Source organism: Thalassophryne amazonica, chromosome 11 (assembly GCF_902500255.1).
Source record: "Thalassophryne amazonica chromosome 11, fThaAma1.1, whole genome shotgun sequence".
NCBI classification, from domain to species: Eukaryota; Metazoa; Chordata; class Actinopteri; order Batrachoidiformes; family Batrachoididae; genus Thalassophryne; species Thalassophryne amazonica.
This window is the reverse complement of record NC_047113.1, coordinates 77,406,437-77,420,550: the sequence shown is the minus strand read 5'-3', so window position 1 is coordinate 77,420,550 and position 14,114 is coordinate 77,406,437. Positions and strand designations below refer to the sequence as shown.

At 43.5% G+C, this 14,114-nt stretch overlaps 2 protein-coding genes across 4 annotated transcripts in view; both read left to right on the top strand.

The window, feature by feature from the left end:
- Positions 1–997, top strand: part of mgat4b (alpha-1,3-mannosyl-glycoprotein 4-beta-N-acetylglucosaminyltransferase B) — a 112,855-nt gene extending 111,858 nt beyond the window's left edge. Inside the window, exons 14-15 of the mRNA XM_034182234.1 lie at positions 504–616; positions 860–997. Coding sequence (XP_034038125.1) covers positions 504–616; positions 860–883 — 137 coding nt within the window. The 3' untranslated portion in view covers positions 884–997. The remainder of the gene's footprint in view (positions 1–503; positions 617–859) is intronic.
- A 1,051-nt stretch (positions 998–2,048) lies between these two features.
- Positions 2,049–14,114, top strand: part of rnf130 (ring finger protein 130) — a 41,391-nt gene continuing 29,325 nt past the window's right edge. The window contains exons 1-3 of one of the 3 annotated variants that reach the window (XM_034182228.1): positions 2,049–2,629; positions 3,183–3,419; positions 3,471–3,802. In XM_034182228.1, coding sequence (XP_034038119.1) covers positions 3,541–3,802 — 262 coding nt within the window. In that variant the 5' untranslated portion in view covers positions 2,049–2,629; positions 3,183–3,419; positions 3,471–3,540. Of the gene's footprint in view, positions 2,680–3,182; positions 3,420–3,470; positions 3,803–14,114 lie in introns of all 3 variants that reach the window. The other 2 variants (XM_034182227.1, XM_034182226.1) reach the window with 2 other exon arrangements.

Genomic DNA, 14,114 nt, shown 5'->3' with positions numbered 1-14,114 from the left:
CAAAACACCAATGTATGATGGAGAGAGAAGTATCAGTATTAATAATAATAATAAAAAACTTGGTGGAGTTTTGAGTGGAATTGATCCAGTTTGGACGGTGATTGTTGTCTGTTTCATTGATTGTCTGCAGATGAGGGTCCGATTTCAATCCCTTCCTCTTTATTTCCTTCATGTCAGCTCTGCCACTGAATAAAAGCCCAAATCCTGCAGGGTTATCAGAACCTCCATAATCCCGATGAAATGGAACCAAAGGCATCAACAGTGATTAACAGGAGCATCAGGTTTCACTTTGCATCTGACCCATTTACATCTTGGTCAGAACTATGGCGGGTCTGTTCAGCCTACTCTCAGATGACCTCGTTTTATCTTCAAAGTCTATTTTAATTGGAGTGAATTTTGCTGAGTGAAGATGCAAAACAGTTTCACCTTTTGAATCCAGAATGTGAGGAGCCTTTGACCTGATCAAGTCAGGCTATCAATCTGATCGGTTACCTTCTCTCCAGGAATGTTCCACAACGGCATTGCTGAGGGGGAGGTGGACGCCACCTTCGGGCCCCTGGAGGTCATGCGTCTGTCGATGTTGACCGACTCGCCTGTCTGGGTGATCCTCAGCGAGGTAAGCCCCACCTACTGCCAGCACCACTTAAAATCAAGACCCGTTTCAGAGCCATTTGGATGAGAGTAGAGTAGACCACAGAAACACAGTGGTCCTGTTAAACAATCAGTCCATCCATCAGTAGATTCTGGTTCTTGGCTTTCTTGCTGCCTGGTTGTTGTTGCTATTTGGCCTAGACTGGTTCAAAACTGTGGACAGATTTTCAGACGGGTTCTTGTGGCTTTTGTTTATCTTCTTTTGCAGATTTTCCTTAAAAAAGCAGAGTGAAACTCCACCCACTCCTCCTCATCGCCGTGCTGGGGCAGTGCCACCTACTGGTTGGACCTCATTTTTGCAGGGTTGAACAGGCCAGAGAACCTCTCAGGCAGACCACTGGCACTACCACCTGGCCTCGCGGGACCAGAACGAGCCCTGAATTTGTGTAGATATGATCAGAGTTAACCTTTCCACACGGCGCCGTGCCTCGCCACGCCTGCTGGCTCTATGATGTGATGGTTGTTTCAGGTCAAAGCCCCGCCCATAGGAGCGCTGATGGACGTTCACTGTGTACTCGGAGGAAGCAGCGAGCGGTGATTTGCCTTAACGCCATGAGACCAACAGCAGACTGACATCAAAGCTGACAAAGCAGTACCCACAATCCTTGGCTGCAACTTCTGACCTCATAGCATTTGTTGATGTATGTTGGTGTTGTTCAAGAACAACAATCAAAGTACTTGAGGATCGTCCTGGTTTGAATGTACGTGAATGCAGTGTGTGTTTTGTTTGATTAGTTTTGTTTTGGTAGAGGAGCCACACACGATTAAGCATTAGTCCACCGGACCCACCTGACCCATGTGACTCGTGACCCACCAGATCCACCTGACCCACGTGACTCATGTGACCCACCGGACCCATGTGACTCATGCAACCCATGTGATCCAGCAGATCCACGTGACCTACCGGACCCACGTGACTCACGTGACCCAGTGGATCCATCTGACCCTAATGTTAACATCATTACTTCAGTTCTTTTAACCTCATTACTCGCCATAAATTTCCCCGTCGCAACTTTTTTGGAGAAATGGACGAATATTAACAAATAAACCGTTGTCTGCAGTCAAAAGTCAAAGTAAATGTCAGGCTCCTCCCCTTTTAAATGGATTTCTGCTGACAAACAATGGAAATAAAGTCACGATAATAATAATAATTGATCAATATATAAACAGACAGATTCTTTTAATTATTTTTGTTGGACACACTGGAACACTTGTGTCTTTTCTATCTTGTATCGTTAATTGTAATAAAGACACAAACGGACAAAAATAAAAACGTTGTACTGTTTATTTTCAGACCGCAGACATCGCGATATTTCACTAAATCTCATTCTGTAGAAAAAAGTGACGTGCACGCGCATGTCTGGGTGTCCGGCCGTGCACGTCTTGCGCATGCGCAGTGTGCCCCGCAGACAGACAGGCAGTTCTGATGCTCCGAACAGTGACGAAAAGAACGCATCAAAAATCAGCAGAGGACAACAGACGCAGCAGAGCCGGACCGGACCGGATCCCCGTCGGATGGACACACCGGGAGTCCGTCTGTCCTTCCGCACTCAGACGGTAAGACACGAAGCGGCCTCACAGGCCAAATCATCGCGCACAAAACAGAACCAAACCCTGGATGTCAAAATGGACCGAGCCAGACTCGTTTGAGGACTCAACAACACAGAATCGTGGAAGTCCACATGTGGGCCTGATGCTCGATGTCCTCAGCGGCGGTGACGTCACTGCCGGTTCTGTTTGGTACTGGTCCAGGTGGTGGGCAGAGACGAAGAGAAGATGTTTTTGAGGGAGCTGATGGAAAACAAGACAATCAGGAACCACTAAAGTTATGGTTCTGGAATTAAAAATCCAACAAACAAACACTGCAGAGACATAAGACATCGGAGGACAAAAAGACATGAATTCGTTTTGAGAACGTTGACATGAAGGTGGACATACGGAGACATTAATTGATTTTGAGGACACTGACATAAAGAAGGTGGACATACGGAGACATTAACTGATGTTGAGGACACCAACATAAAGAAGGCGGACATACGGAGACAATTGATTTTGAAGAGACTGACATGCAGGTGGACATATAGAGATATTAATTGATTTTGAGGAGACTGACCTGAAGGTGGACATATGGAGACATTAATTGATTTTGAGGAGATACATGAAGGTGGACATATGGAGACATCAATTGATTTTGAGGACACCAACATAAAGAAGGCAGACATACAGAGACAATTGATTTTGAGGAGACTGACATGAAGGTGGACATATGGAGACATCAATTGATTTTGAGGACACTGACATGAAGGTGGAGATACGGAGACATTAATTGATTTTGAGGACTGACATGCAGGTGGACATGCAGAGACATTAATTGATTTTGAGGGCACTGACAAGGTGGACATAAGCAGATATTGATTTTGAGGAGACTAACATGCAGGTGGACATACGGAGACATTAATTCATTTTGAGGAGACTGAAATGCAGGTGGACATATGGACAGGTTAATTGATTTTGAGGAGACTGACATGAAGGTGGGCATACGGAGACATTAATTGATTTTGAGGACATTGACATGCAGAAGGTGGACATATGGAGACAATTGATTTTGAGGACACTGACATGCAGAAGGTGGACATATGGAGACACTTGATTTCGAGGACATTGACATGCAGAAGTTGTACATATGGAGACAATTGATTTTGAGGGCGTTGACATGCAAACGGTGGACATACGGAGACATTAATTGATTTTGAGGACACTGACATTAAAAAAGGTGGTCATACGGGGATATTGTTTAATTTTTGTGGACACAGATACATGAAGGTGGACATACGGATGCAGGATCACAGGTGATGTTACTGGACTGTCGAGGCAAACGCCCAGGAAATCATGACATCAACAGGATGGACCCGAGTCCCTGCTGGAGCAATCCTAAGTCTGGTTCTTCTGCTGAACCGGGTGGCGGTGGCACCCCGCCCTGACAGGCCTTTGGCTTTGGTGGAGAATGTCAGCGCCACGGTTAACGCCACAGTATTGGACGGTCGAAGAAATGTTGTGCACATGATGAGCCGTGATGACGGCATCTATGGCCAGAACTCACCCAAAATTGACACCAAGGGGATTGTGATCACACCTGCACCACATCACGGAGGTACTGAGCTCAGAACACACACACAACCTCACACGTACCTACGGGGGTCAGCACCAGGCTGAACGCAAAACAAATTTCGAACGTCTTTCTAACGTGAGATCGGTTGACACCAATCCCACTAACTCTGGCCCGACTCTTCCAGACCAACTTAATTGGGGCAAATCACAGAGTAACTCTTTGCATTTATAAAATCCTCCCTTGTTTTAATTTGGAATCACCACAGCAGATCAGATGTGGGTCTTCGTGGTGACTTGGCACAAGTTTTACAGTGGATACCCTTCCTGACCACATCACATGGAAAACAGGCAGCGGGGCCTTGAACTGGGTACCTTTTGCACTAGAAACAAGCGCGCGAACCGCTTGGCCATGAAAGTCACCAGCTAACCTCTGTCAAAGCTTCATTCTGTCTTCCAGCTGTTCCATATTTCTGCTGACCCAGCATCAAACACACAACACGTATCATGTGACTATAACAATGTTTCTGCAGCATTTGAACTTGTAACTTGTTAAAGGTGGCACCCTGTTAGGATACGACCCCGTATGGTGTTTTTAAGTGTTTCGCTTCTCCACTGGTTCATCGATGTTAAGACCGCAAGTCGTGTCCTTAGAAGGGAAATGGCTGAAGCCCACTCTGCCTGAGCGTATAGTGTACAGGCTAGGCTAGCAGCTAAAAACATGTGGCCCCCTCACAAGGTTCACACCATAGACAATAAAATGCACCATATTTGCGTCATGAAAACCACTCAGTGTGACGCCGCTGTCATTGTCATGGCAACGTGGCTAAAATACAAATAATGAATGTTTTGGTACGAATATTTTATGAGGTGAAAAATGTAATGTTTTTTTTTTTTTGCGTTAGAAGAATTTGCACCATCAATTAGCTCCTTCAAATTGTCATGTTAGCAAAACAAACTCCCCCTTGTTTAGTTAAACACCGCCCCTGCTAGTGGGCGGTGGGCACAGCGTGCAATGGCACAAAAAGTGTGGAACCAAATTTTCACGCTAAATGCAATGCAATACAAATGGGACAAATAATCCATGTCACGTGACATGCAAAGCAGCCGTTGTATAAGTTACAATATCTCGGTGTGGCCGACCAAACAGTCCCCTCTAAAAATCAGTCACCTGCCTTCACTGCACATATGTCATTTTAGAGCGTCAGCAGCGATTCACCGATTATCACCTCGTTTCTGCGTCAAACTGACTTCAGAATGATTTAAGAGGTTTTACTTTTTGATCTGATGGTTAATTATCACATTATTCCCTTTGATCGCTTTGGGTGTAGAGAGTCAGACTCAGAGAATCAGACTCAGAGTCGCTCTCAGACGCATGTGCAGTGACAGCAGGGTGGACCAATTTTTAGGGGGGACCGTTTGGTCGGGGACATCGGACTTTGCCGTACAGCTGTACCAGCTGCCTGTGATGTCGGGACACTTTTGTAAATGCCTTGGCGTCCTTTTGACCTACAGAGGAAGTAAACCCAGTGTGTAGTCCACCTGTCTGCACCTTCCTCCACTCATATGTGCCCCTCTCTTTTCTTAAAGTAGGTGTTCACCACAGCCATTTCCATCCTTGTTGCATGATCAATTCCCATTTGTCCTTCCACATTCCTGTCTTTGATACCTTATCTACCCATTACTTCCTCATCACTAGGGCTGAAACGATTAGTCGAGTAACTCGAATAATTCAATTACAAACAATGTTCAGGCAAATTCTGTGCCCCGAAGCTTCGTTTAAAGTTGTAGTACATATGCCAGGCCTGTGCATGGTGTTGTAACGTCCCCAGAAAAAAAAAAACAGAAGAAGACTAGGGCATGCCCATAAACCGTGTCAACGCAAATCAAATTTGCGCCTAAAGCTACCGCTTTCCAACATGACACACAGAGTAAAACTAAGCCTTTTAAGAGAAAGAGGGTCCACGCTTATCATCTGAAATAGACTGCGCATTTAAAGCGAAGCTGTGTGTGTTTGTCTGTTTTTAAAAAATGCACGGTCCGCTTGACGTGGGGAGTGATTATTGACTGGGCTGCTGTCCCTCTCTCTCTCTGCCCGGTGTGAGAGGCCGGGCGAGTCACAGCACCGTCCCCGGCCACGCTTTCAGTTTCTGAAAGATCCTCTCAGCAAAAGTCCACTCTTTCTTCTGTGTTTTGCTGACTCACACTGTTTCACTTTTTAATTTTCGCTTTTTTGGGCAACACACAACGCCATACATGTCAACCCCTTTGAGGGTCCACCTGTATAACCAAGTGAGAAAATCCATAAAATCAACACAAAATCCTTATAACCTCCAAATCGCACCAAAATCTGTTTTATTACAGTACACACAACCGTATAGCGTTATCATGTAGCTGGGTTTTTGTCCACATATTATGAGTTGCCACAGTGACATTAAAGTCAGGATCATTAGTATTTCCTCCACAGTTGAATTTCAAACAATAGAGATCAAGTATTCATGCGTCAAGCTGAATTTTATAGAACTGAATGTGTCAAATTTAGTTTTTTTTTTTACAGAAACAAGAACTGTGTATCACTAGTGGAAATACATTAATAAAATGAAAAATAAATCAAATATAATGAACAAAATAAAACATACCTCAGAACTTCATCAAGTGTATCGAAAATCGCCTCGCCAGTGCTGATGTTGCAGACTGGCATGTTGATGATCCTCGACTTCGCCCCTGTGTTTATTAAGGATGGGTATCGATAAGATTTTATCTATCGATTCTGCTTATCGATCCGATTCCTTATCGATTCCCTTGATACCTCGTGAATTTTTTGTGTACTAAAATTAGGCTTTACAGGTTTTCTATGTCAGCAGGTGAAAGAGCTTTTTCTTATCGTACACCTGCTCTGTGGAATGGTCTTCCTGTGACCGTGAGACAGTTGGAGTCCGTGGACATTTTTAAGTCAAGACTTAAAGCCTATTTTTATTCTCTTTCTTATGAATAGTTTTTATTTTTATCTGTTTTATTCTTTTACTTATGTTTTTAATTATGTATTTGAATTTTAAATTTTATTTATTTATTTTCATTTTTTTATGTTGAACTGTTCTATGTGAGGCGCCTTGAGACAGATTTTGTTGTGATTTGGTGCTTTATAAGCCGATTGAATTGAAATTGAACAACATTTTATTGAGTCTTAAAGTAAATAAATATGAAATTGTCACTGGATCCTTAAACTTTGGACATAATAAACTCTACATGTTGGATCCTTGATCTCTGGACATAAATAGGAATAAACAAAATCTGTAGTTTTTGTCAAAAGCATTTCCTTTCAGACATTGGGGGTGGTGGCCAAGTAGTTAATGCGCTTGGTTTCAGTGCAGAAGATTCCGGGTTCAAATCCCACCCCTGCCACATTTCTCCATGTAATGTGGAGTTGTGTCAGGAAGGGCATCCGGTGTAAAACCTGTGCCAATTCAACATGCAGATCCACCTTGGATTTGCTGTGGCGAAACAAGGGAGCAGCCAAAGGGACTTACTATTTGCTTTCAGACATTATTGGCATGAATGTGTTTCCATATATCAGGTCCCATCTTATCTTAGGGACCTCATAGTACCATGTCATCCCAATTGAGCGCTTCGCTCTCAGACTGCAGGCTTACTTGTAGTTACTAGGGTTTGTAAGAGTAGAATGGGAGGCAGAGCCTTCAGCTTTCAGGCTCCTCTCCTGTGGAACCAGTTCCCAGTTCAGATCAGGGAGACAGACACCCTCTCTACTTTTAAGATTAGGCTTAAAACTTTCCTTTTTGCTAAAGCTTATAGTTAGGGCTGGATCAGGTGACCCTGAACCATCCCTTAGTTATGCTGCTATAGACTTAGACTGCTGGGGGGTTCCCATGATGCACTGAGTGTTTCTTTCTCTTTTTGCTCTGTATGCACCACTCTGCATTTAATCATTAGTGATTGATCTCTGCTCCCCTCCACAGCATGTCTTTTTCCTGATTCTCTCCCTCAGCCCCAACCAGTCCCAGCAGAAGACTGCCCCTCCCTGAGCCTGGTTCTGCTGGAGGTTTCTTCCTGTTAAAAGGGAGTTTTTCCTTCCCACTGTCGCCAAGTGCTTGCTCACAGGGGGTCGTTTTGACCGTTGGGGTTTTTACGTAATTATTGTATGGCCTTGCCTTACAATATAAAGTGCCTTGGGGCAACTGTTTGTTGTGATTTGGCGCTATATAAATAAAATTGATTGATTGATATATCTGAGCTGAGCTCTTAGAGCTGGCTGTGCTTCACGTCAGGATTTATAAAGAATACAGCACGTCTCATTTTGGGAGGAAAAAATGTTTTAGTGGGTTGTAATTTCTTGTCTGTAATACAACGTTTGTAAAAGGTGTCATTTTATTTAAAGCGGTGATTCGTTTTGAAGTTATTAATTCCGAGTGGACTCTGTCTCAGCAAGTGGCGCAGCGCTTGGAGCAACGGAAGGGAGGACGATTCTCATTTCTTCACTGCAACAAGAGTCACAGTTAGTGACTTTAATACACACAAAGGTGACTCACAGTATTTTAATTAGAGCCCGACCGATATGGATTTTTTGATGCCGATATTTGGATGAAAAAAATGCCGATAATCGATAAATCGGCTGATTTATCGGCTATCAGCAAATCAGCCGATATCATTTTTTTTAATGAATAAAATGTTCTTTTTTGGACCCTTAACAAAAAAGGTATGAGCTAAAAGCTGAAGCTTTGTCCTCATATTGATTAACTTTATAACAGAGAAGAAATTTCAAGTTCAAAAAAATGCAAAAATGCAATTGGAGCAGTTAGGGGGCTATTCAAATGGGCCATGTAGTAAGACATCACTCCTGAAAATGTAAATCTGCCCTACGATTGGATTTTGGAAAACCATGTGACGGAGAACCAATTCCGTTTGGACACTCACATCTTCTTTGAGGAGTACCAAGATGGCCGATGGTGGATCGAAAGTCTGCGGAGTTAACTTTTCAGCAAACAAAAAAAAGTAAGTTTCTATCTCATATCATTAAAACGTTATTTACAATTTAGTAAAGCTTGGTCCCAGCCGTCATATACGACAGCGTTGGCCCCAGAGAGTTAATGCCGTACGGCAGTAATTCCCAGAACCCTTCCGGACGACCAGTGAATCTGAATGTTTCAAGCTCTTAGCAGTAAGCTAAAGTTTTTCATGCTAGAAATAAGGTCTACGCAACGTGGGCTTAATAAAAAGCGTGACCAACGCAACGAAGCACATTTGACACATTACTACATAAACTGAGTTAATCAAACTGAGTTGAACTGAAACGGGAGAAATGTGGGGTGAATGTAATCGCAAAGTTATTACAAACAACATTCTTATAAACTTACTTGTATGCTTTTGTCAGCCAATCAGTGCAGTGTGACGGCGAACTATGGGAGCCGGTGATGAACACATTTAAGCAGGGGTGTAAGCAGCTCTCAGTTGAATGGAGTCAGAGCTCCAGCTACTGGATAAACGGTGCAAGAACATTTTACATTGCCGACACAAACATTTCAGTAACTGTTCTGTTTATGAGAAATTATCTGCGTTCTGTTGGCAAAATTTCGGCCGATAGTGAGTACTTTGAAAAGGGCCATGAAAATTAGAGCCCAACCGATATATCGGCTGATATATCGGTTGGGCTCTAATTTTAATGGCTTTGAGAGGGGTTAAGAAGCAGACTTGCCATTTCTGAAGAGCAGCGAATCAAAAAACCAACGAACTAGTGGATTGAAGCATTGCTTCAGTGACTCACATGACGTTTCCAAGTGGAGTCACGCTGCAGAAACGGTTGATTACAGAGCCACTGCAGACCAAACCCTGAATATCCGTAAGACTTTATTTGTACTTCCATATGACTCTGAAACTCGGAAAAATCTGTATAATTTACGGACAATCCGTATAGGTTGACATGTATGCAACGCTTCACAAACACGGTAATTTAAATAAAATAATAATAATAAATTAACTGCGAGGCTTGCATGTTCAGCCTCCAGCTGAAATGCATCTGCTGAATCGCATAGAAAGAGGGATTAAAAAAACGCAGAGACCCAGTCCACCAACCTTAAAAAAAAAGGGTTACATTTTCCAAGTTGGGGAAAAAAACATAACAGAAACCACAACCCATTGCCATTTCAGCAAAATGTTGTTGTGAAGGTGTAGGAACACGGACCCACAACAGGGGGCGTTAAATGAACGGGCAATGGATAAGCCAAACAGTAACAATTTAATGTTGTAGTGCACAACGAAATACAGACAATCACAGTTTAGGTACCACCGAATTACAGATTTGAGTGACGTGTGGGCAGGCTTGAGGATAGGAGACATCCGTCCTGAGCCGAGCCGGATCCCACACGGCCTTCACCGCCAACGGATCTGAAGAACACCGGAGCCGCCAAATCCTGGGTCCCCAGGTGGTCACCGTCTCCAGCTGTCAGACCTGGTACTGCTGGCAGAGAACAGAAAAACAGTATTGATGAGTGTGAGTTTGCACACTCAGTAATCCCACGGTCTGTATTCTTTTGGGAGGGAGCACCTCCACCTCCAATCACACACTCGTGCAGCTCCTGTCTAACCACTTATCTGGATGGAGTGTGGAGCGAAGCCGTCGCTGATCACACCTAATGCCAATCCAACGGATAAGGAACACCACAGGAATACGGCTGCAAAAAGAGTCCAGACTATAATGCAGTTTCATGTTCAGCAGAGAAATTACCTCTTCTGATAGCTGATTTCTCAGCGGGGAGGTGGAGTTGCAGTCTGGCCTTTATGGTGGTGGTGATGTGGATGAGTGACAGCTGGTGCTGATAACGAGTGACAGCTGTCACTCCCGGTTGCTATGACGCCCTCTCATGCTTGAAACCCGCACTTCAAGCAGGGCGCCATCTGGTGGTGGTGGGCCAGCAGTACCTCCTCTTCAGCGGCCCACACAACAAATGTCAAGATTTTGGCGTAGGCGTTTTCCTATTTGTGTCCAAATAAAGCTTTTTGCATGGGAGTGCTCAGGCTCTGCTGATTTTTGCTTTGATATTTGTCTCCTGTCCTCTGTATCTTCCTCTGTCACACCAACCACCTGCATGTCCTCCCTCAGCACATCCATAAACCTCCTCTTTGGCCTCCCTCTTCTCCTCCTACCTGGTTGCTCCATCCTCAGCATCCGTCTCCCTATATACTCTGGGTCCCTCCTCTGCACATGTCCAAACCATCTCAATCTCACCTCTCTGACTTTGTCTCCAAACCGTCCCACCTGAGCTGTTCCTCTGATATGTTCATTCCTAACCTTGTCCATTCTTGTCACTCCCAAAGAGAATCTCAACATCTTCAGCTCTGCCACCTCCAGCTCTGCCTCCTGTCTTTTTGTTAGTGCCACTGTCTCTAAGCCGTACAACATAGCTGGTCTCACTACTGTCTTGTAAACTTTCCCCTTCACTCTTGCTGATATTCTTAGGTCACAAATCACTCCTGCCACCTTTCTCCACCCACTCCACCCTGCCTGCACTGTTTTCTTCACCTCTCTACCACACTCTCCATTACTTTGAACAGTTGACCCCAAATATTTAAACTCATCTACTTTCACCTCTTCTACTCCTTGTAACTGCACTATTCCACTGGGCTCCCTCCCATTCACACACATGTACTCAGTCTTGCTTCTACTGACTTTCATTCCCCTTCTCTCCAAAGCATATCTCCACCTCTCCAGACTAGACTCAACTTGCTCTCTACTCTCACTACAGATCACAATGTCATCTGCAAACATCATAGTCCATGGGGACTCCTGTCTGATCTCATCCGTGAACCTGTCCATCACCACTGCAAACAAGAAAGGACTCAGAGGATGTTTGCAGATATTCTGTTACATACAGTCCTCAGCAGCTGAGAGGCGGCACTCTGTGAACTGTGCAGGTTTTGTGCAGGCTCTCTGCAGGTTTTGTGCAGGCTCTCTACAGGTTTTGTACTGGCTCGCTACAGGTTTTGTGCAGGCTCTCTGCAGGTTTTGTGCAGGTTCTCTACAGGTTTTGTGCAGGCTCTCTGCAGGTTTTGTGCAGGCTCTCTGCAGGCTCTCTAGAGGTTTTGTGCAGGCTCTCTGCAGGTTTTGTGCAGGCTCTCTGCAGGTTTTGTGCAGGCTGTGCTTGAATCCACTGCAAAGGCTCATGTGCTGAAGGTTGGAGTGTCTGTGGTCTGGAGTGTCAGATTACAGTCAGATTGTCTGAGGACGCTGCAGTTTCACCTTCACATAGCTGCACTCAGAACAGCTGCTGTGACATCATCACGAGCTGGTCTTGGGTTTGACTGTGACCTGGACTGGAGTCACAATGTTCTCACAGCCAAGATGTCAGTCACACGTTCTATGTTGAATAAAAATTACAGGCACTTTTGATTGAGATATAATGCAAAATGTACATCAAATGGGCTTTTCAATATTCAATTTAAATGTCCACAAAATCTACATTCTGGTTCAGATCCGGATCAAACTTTGTCAGTCGATAAAGGATATTATATAGCGGCTGAGTGGATTCTTGTCATTTGATTGTTGTGTTGTACAACCCTAATTCCAGTGAAGTTGGGACGTTGTGTAAAATAATTCCCATTGAAATTGTGGCACATTATGAAGCACAAAATACAACAACGGAGACCCCAGACTGTTGAACAACTGAAGTCATACATCAAGCAAGAATAGGAAAGAATTCCACCTACAAAGCTTCAACAATTAGTGTCCTCAGTTCCCAAATGCTTATTGAGTGTTTTTAAGAAGGAAAGGTGATGTAACACAGTGGTAAACATACCACTGTCCCAGCTTTTTTGAAACATGTTTCAGGCATTATTTCAAAATAAGCAAATATTTGCACAAAAACAATAAAGTTTATCAGTTTGAACATTAAATATCTTGTCTTTGTGGTGTATTCAATTGAATATCGGTTGAAGAGGATTTGCAAATCATTGTATTCTGTTTTTAATTTACATTTTACACAACGTCCCAATTTCATTGGAATTTGTGCTTTGTATGTCACGTGACATGGATTATTCGTCCCATTTGTGTTGCATTGTATTTAGTGTGTAAATTTGGTTCCATATGTTTGGTACCATCCACTCTTTTCAGGTTTCAAATCCCGCAAAACCTCAGAGAGGTCGCCGCGCTGCGAGATCTCAGTAACATTGAGAACTGCATTGAGACACTCTGATTGGGCTACACTTTAACCACTGCACACGGACAACAGCATTAACATCGCAACATAAAACTATTTTTATATTGTGCCTAAAACTCTCATAAATATATTGTCTGGGTTTCTACAATCGCTTCCTGATCATGTCGTTCTGGGGGAAAGTGAAGTTTGCATTTTAAACGTGTCGATTATTGTTCTTTACAACACTGTCCTCTTTGTTCCAGACTAATATATATAATATGTCTGAAATTCGGTTTGCGTTTATTAAATTCCACACAGATTAAACGTAGCAGACACGGATTATTTGTTATAATTGTTTTAGCAAGTTTTCAGGGTATCATGTAGCAGTCTCTTATTAACGTGATGAAAAGCATAAAAAAATGCATTTTTGTAGTATAATATTCATTTACAATTGTCATCATGTGGATTCTCTATGTTGTTTTGACTGCAGTGACTCTCTGGCGCACAAGGGATTATGGGATACGTGAAAACCCTGGATTGCACGCTGCAAACCCCACCCACTAGTGTATGAAAACGGTGTTTTTATGCCGTGTTTTTGGTAATACATGTGTGAAAGTGGCGTATTTGTGGCACTGTTGGCTTGCCATGCTAGTGGTGGCGGTGTTTAGCTAAACGTGGAGTTTGTTTTGCTGATGGACGACGATTTGAAGGAGCTAATTGAAGCTGCTAATTCTTCTAAAACACACACAGAAAGACAAATCCACTCCACTGTAAGCCGTCTGGAGGCATGAAGTCATGAAGTGCTGTTAGGATGAAAAGCTGGAATACTTTCTGATGGGATTTTTTTTTTTTTTTTTGGGATCACAGACTGCTATTGCTTTTCCAATTTGACAGAGAACAATTATGGACTCTATTTAAAGTTGGTGTTGGACTTCAGCAGCAGTAGAACACCAAAATGTAAGTCCCTTTTCTGTTGTCTATAAATTATAAAATACCAAATGACAAGGATCTATTTTAGCACACACAGACACACGCGCGCAGACACGTACACACACACACACGCAGACATGTACACACAGACACACACACATAGACACAGACACGTACACACAGAGACACACGCACGCAAACATACACACAGACACGCATGCACACGCAGACGCGTACACACAGACACGCGTGCGCAGGCACATTCACACAAGTGCACACACACTT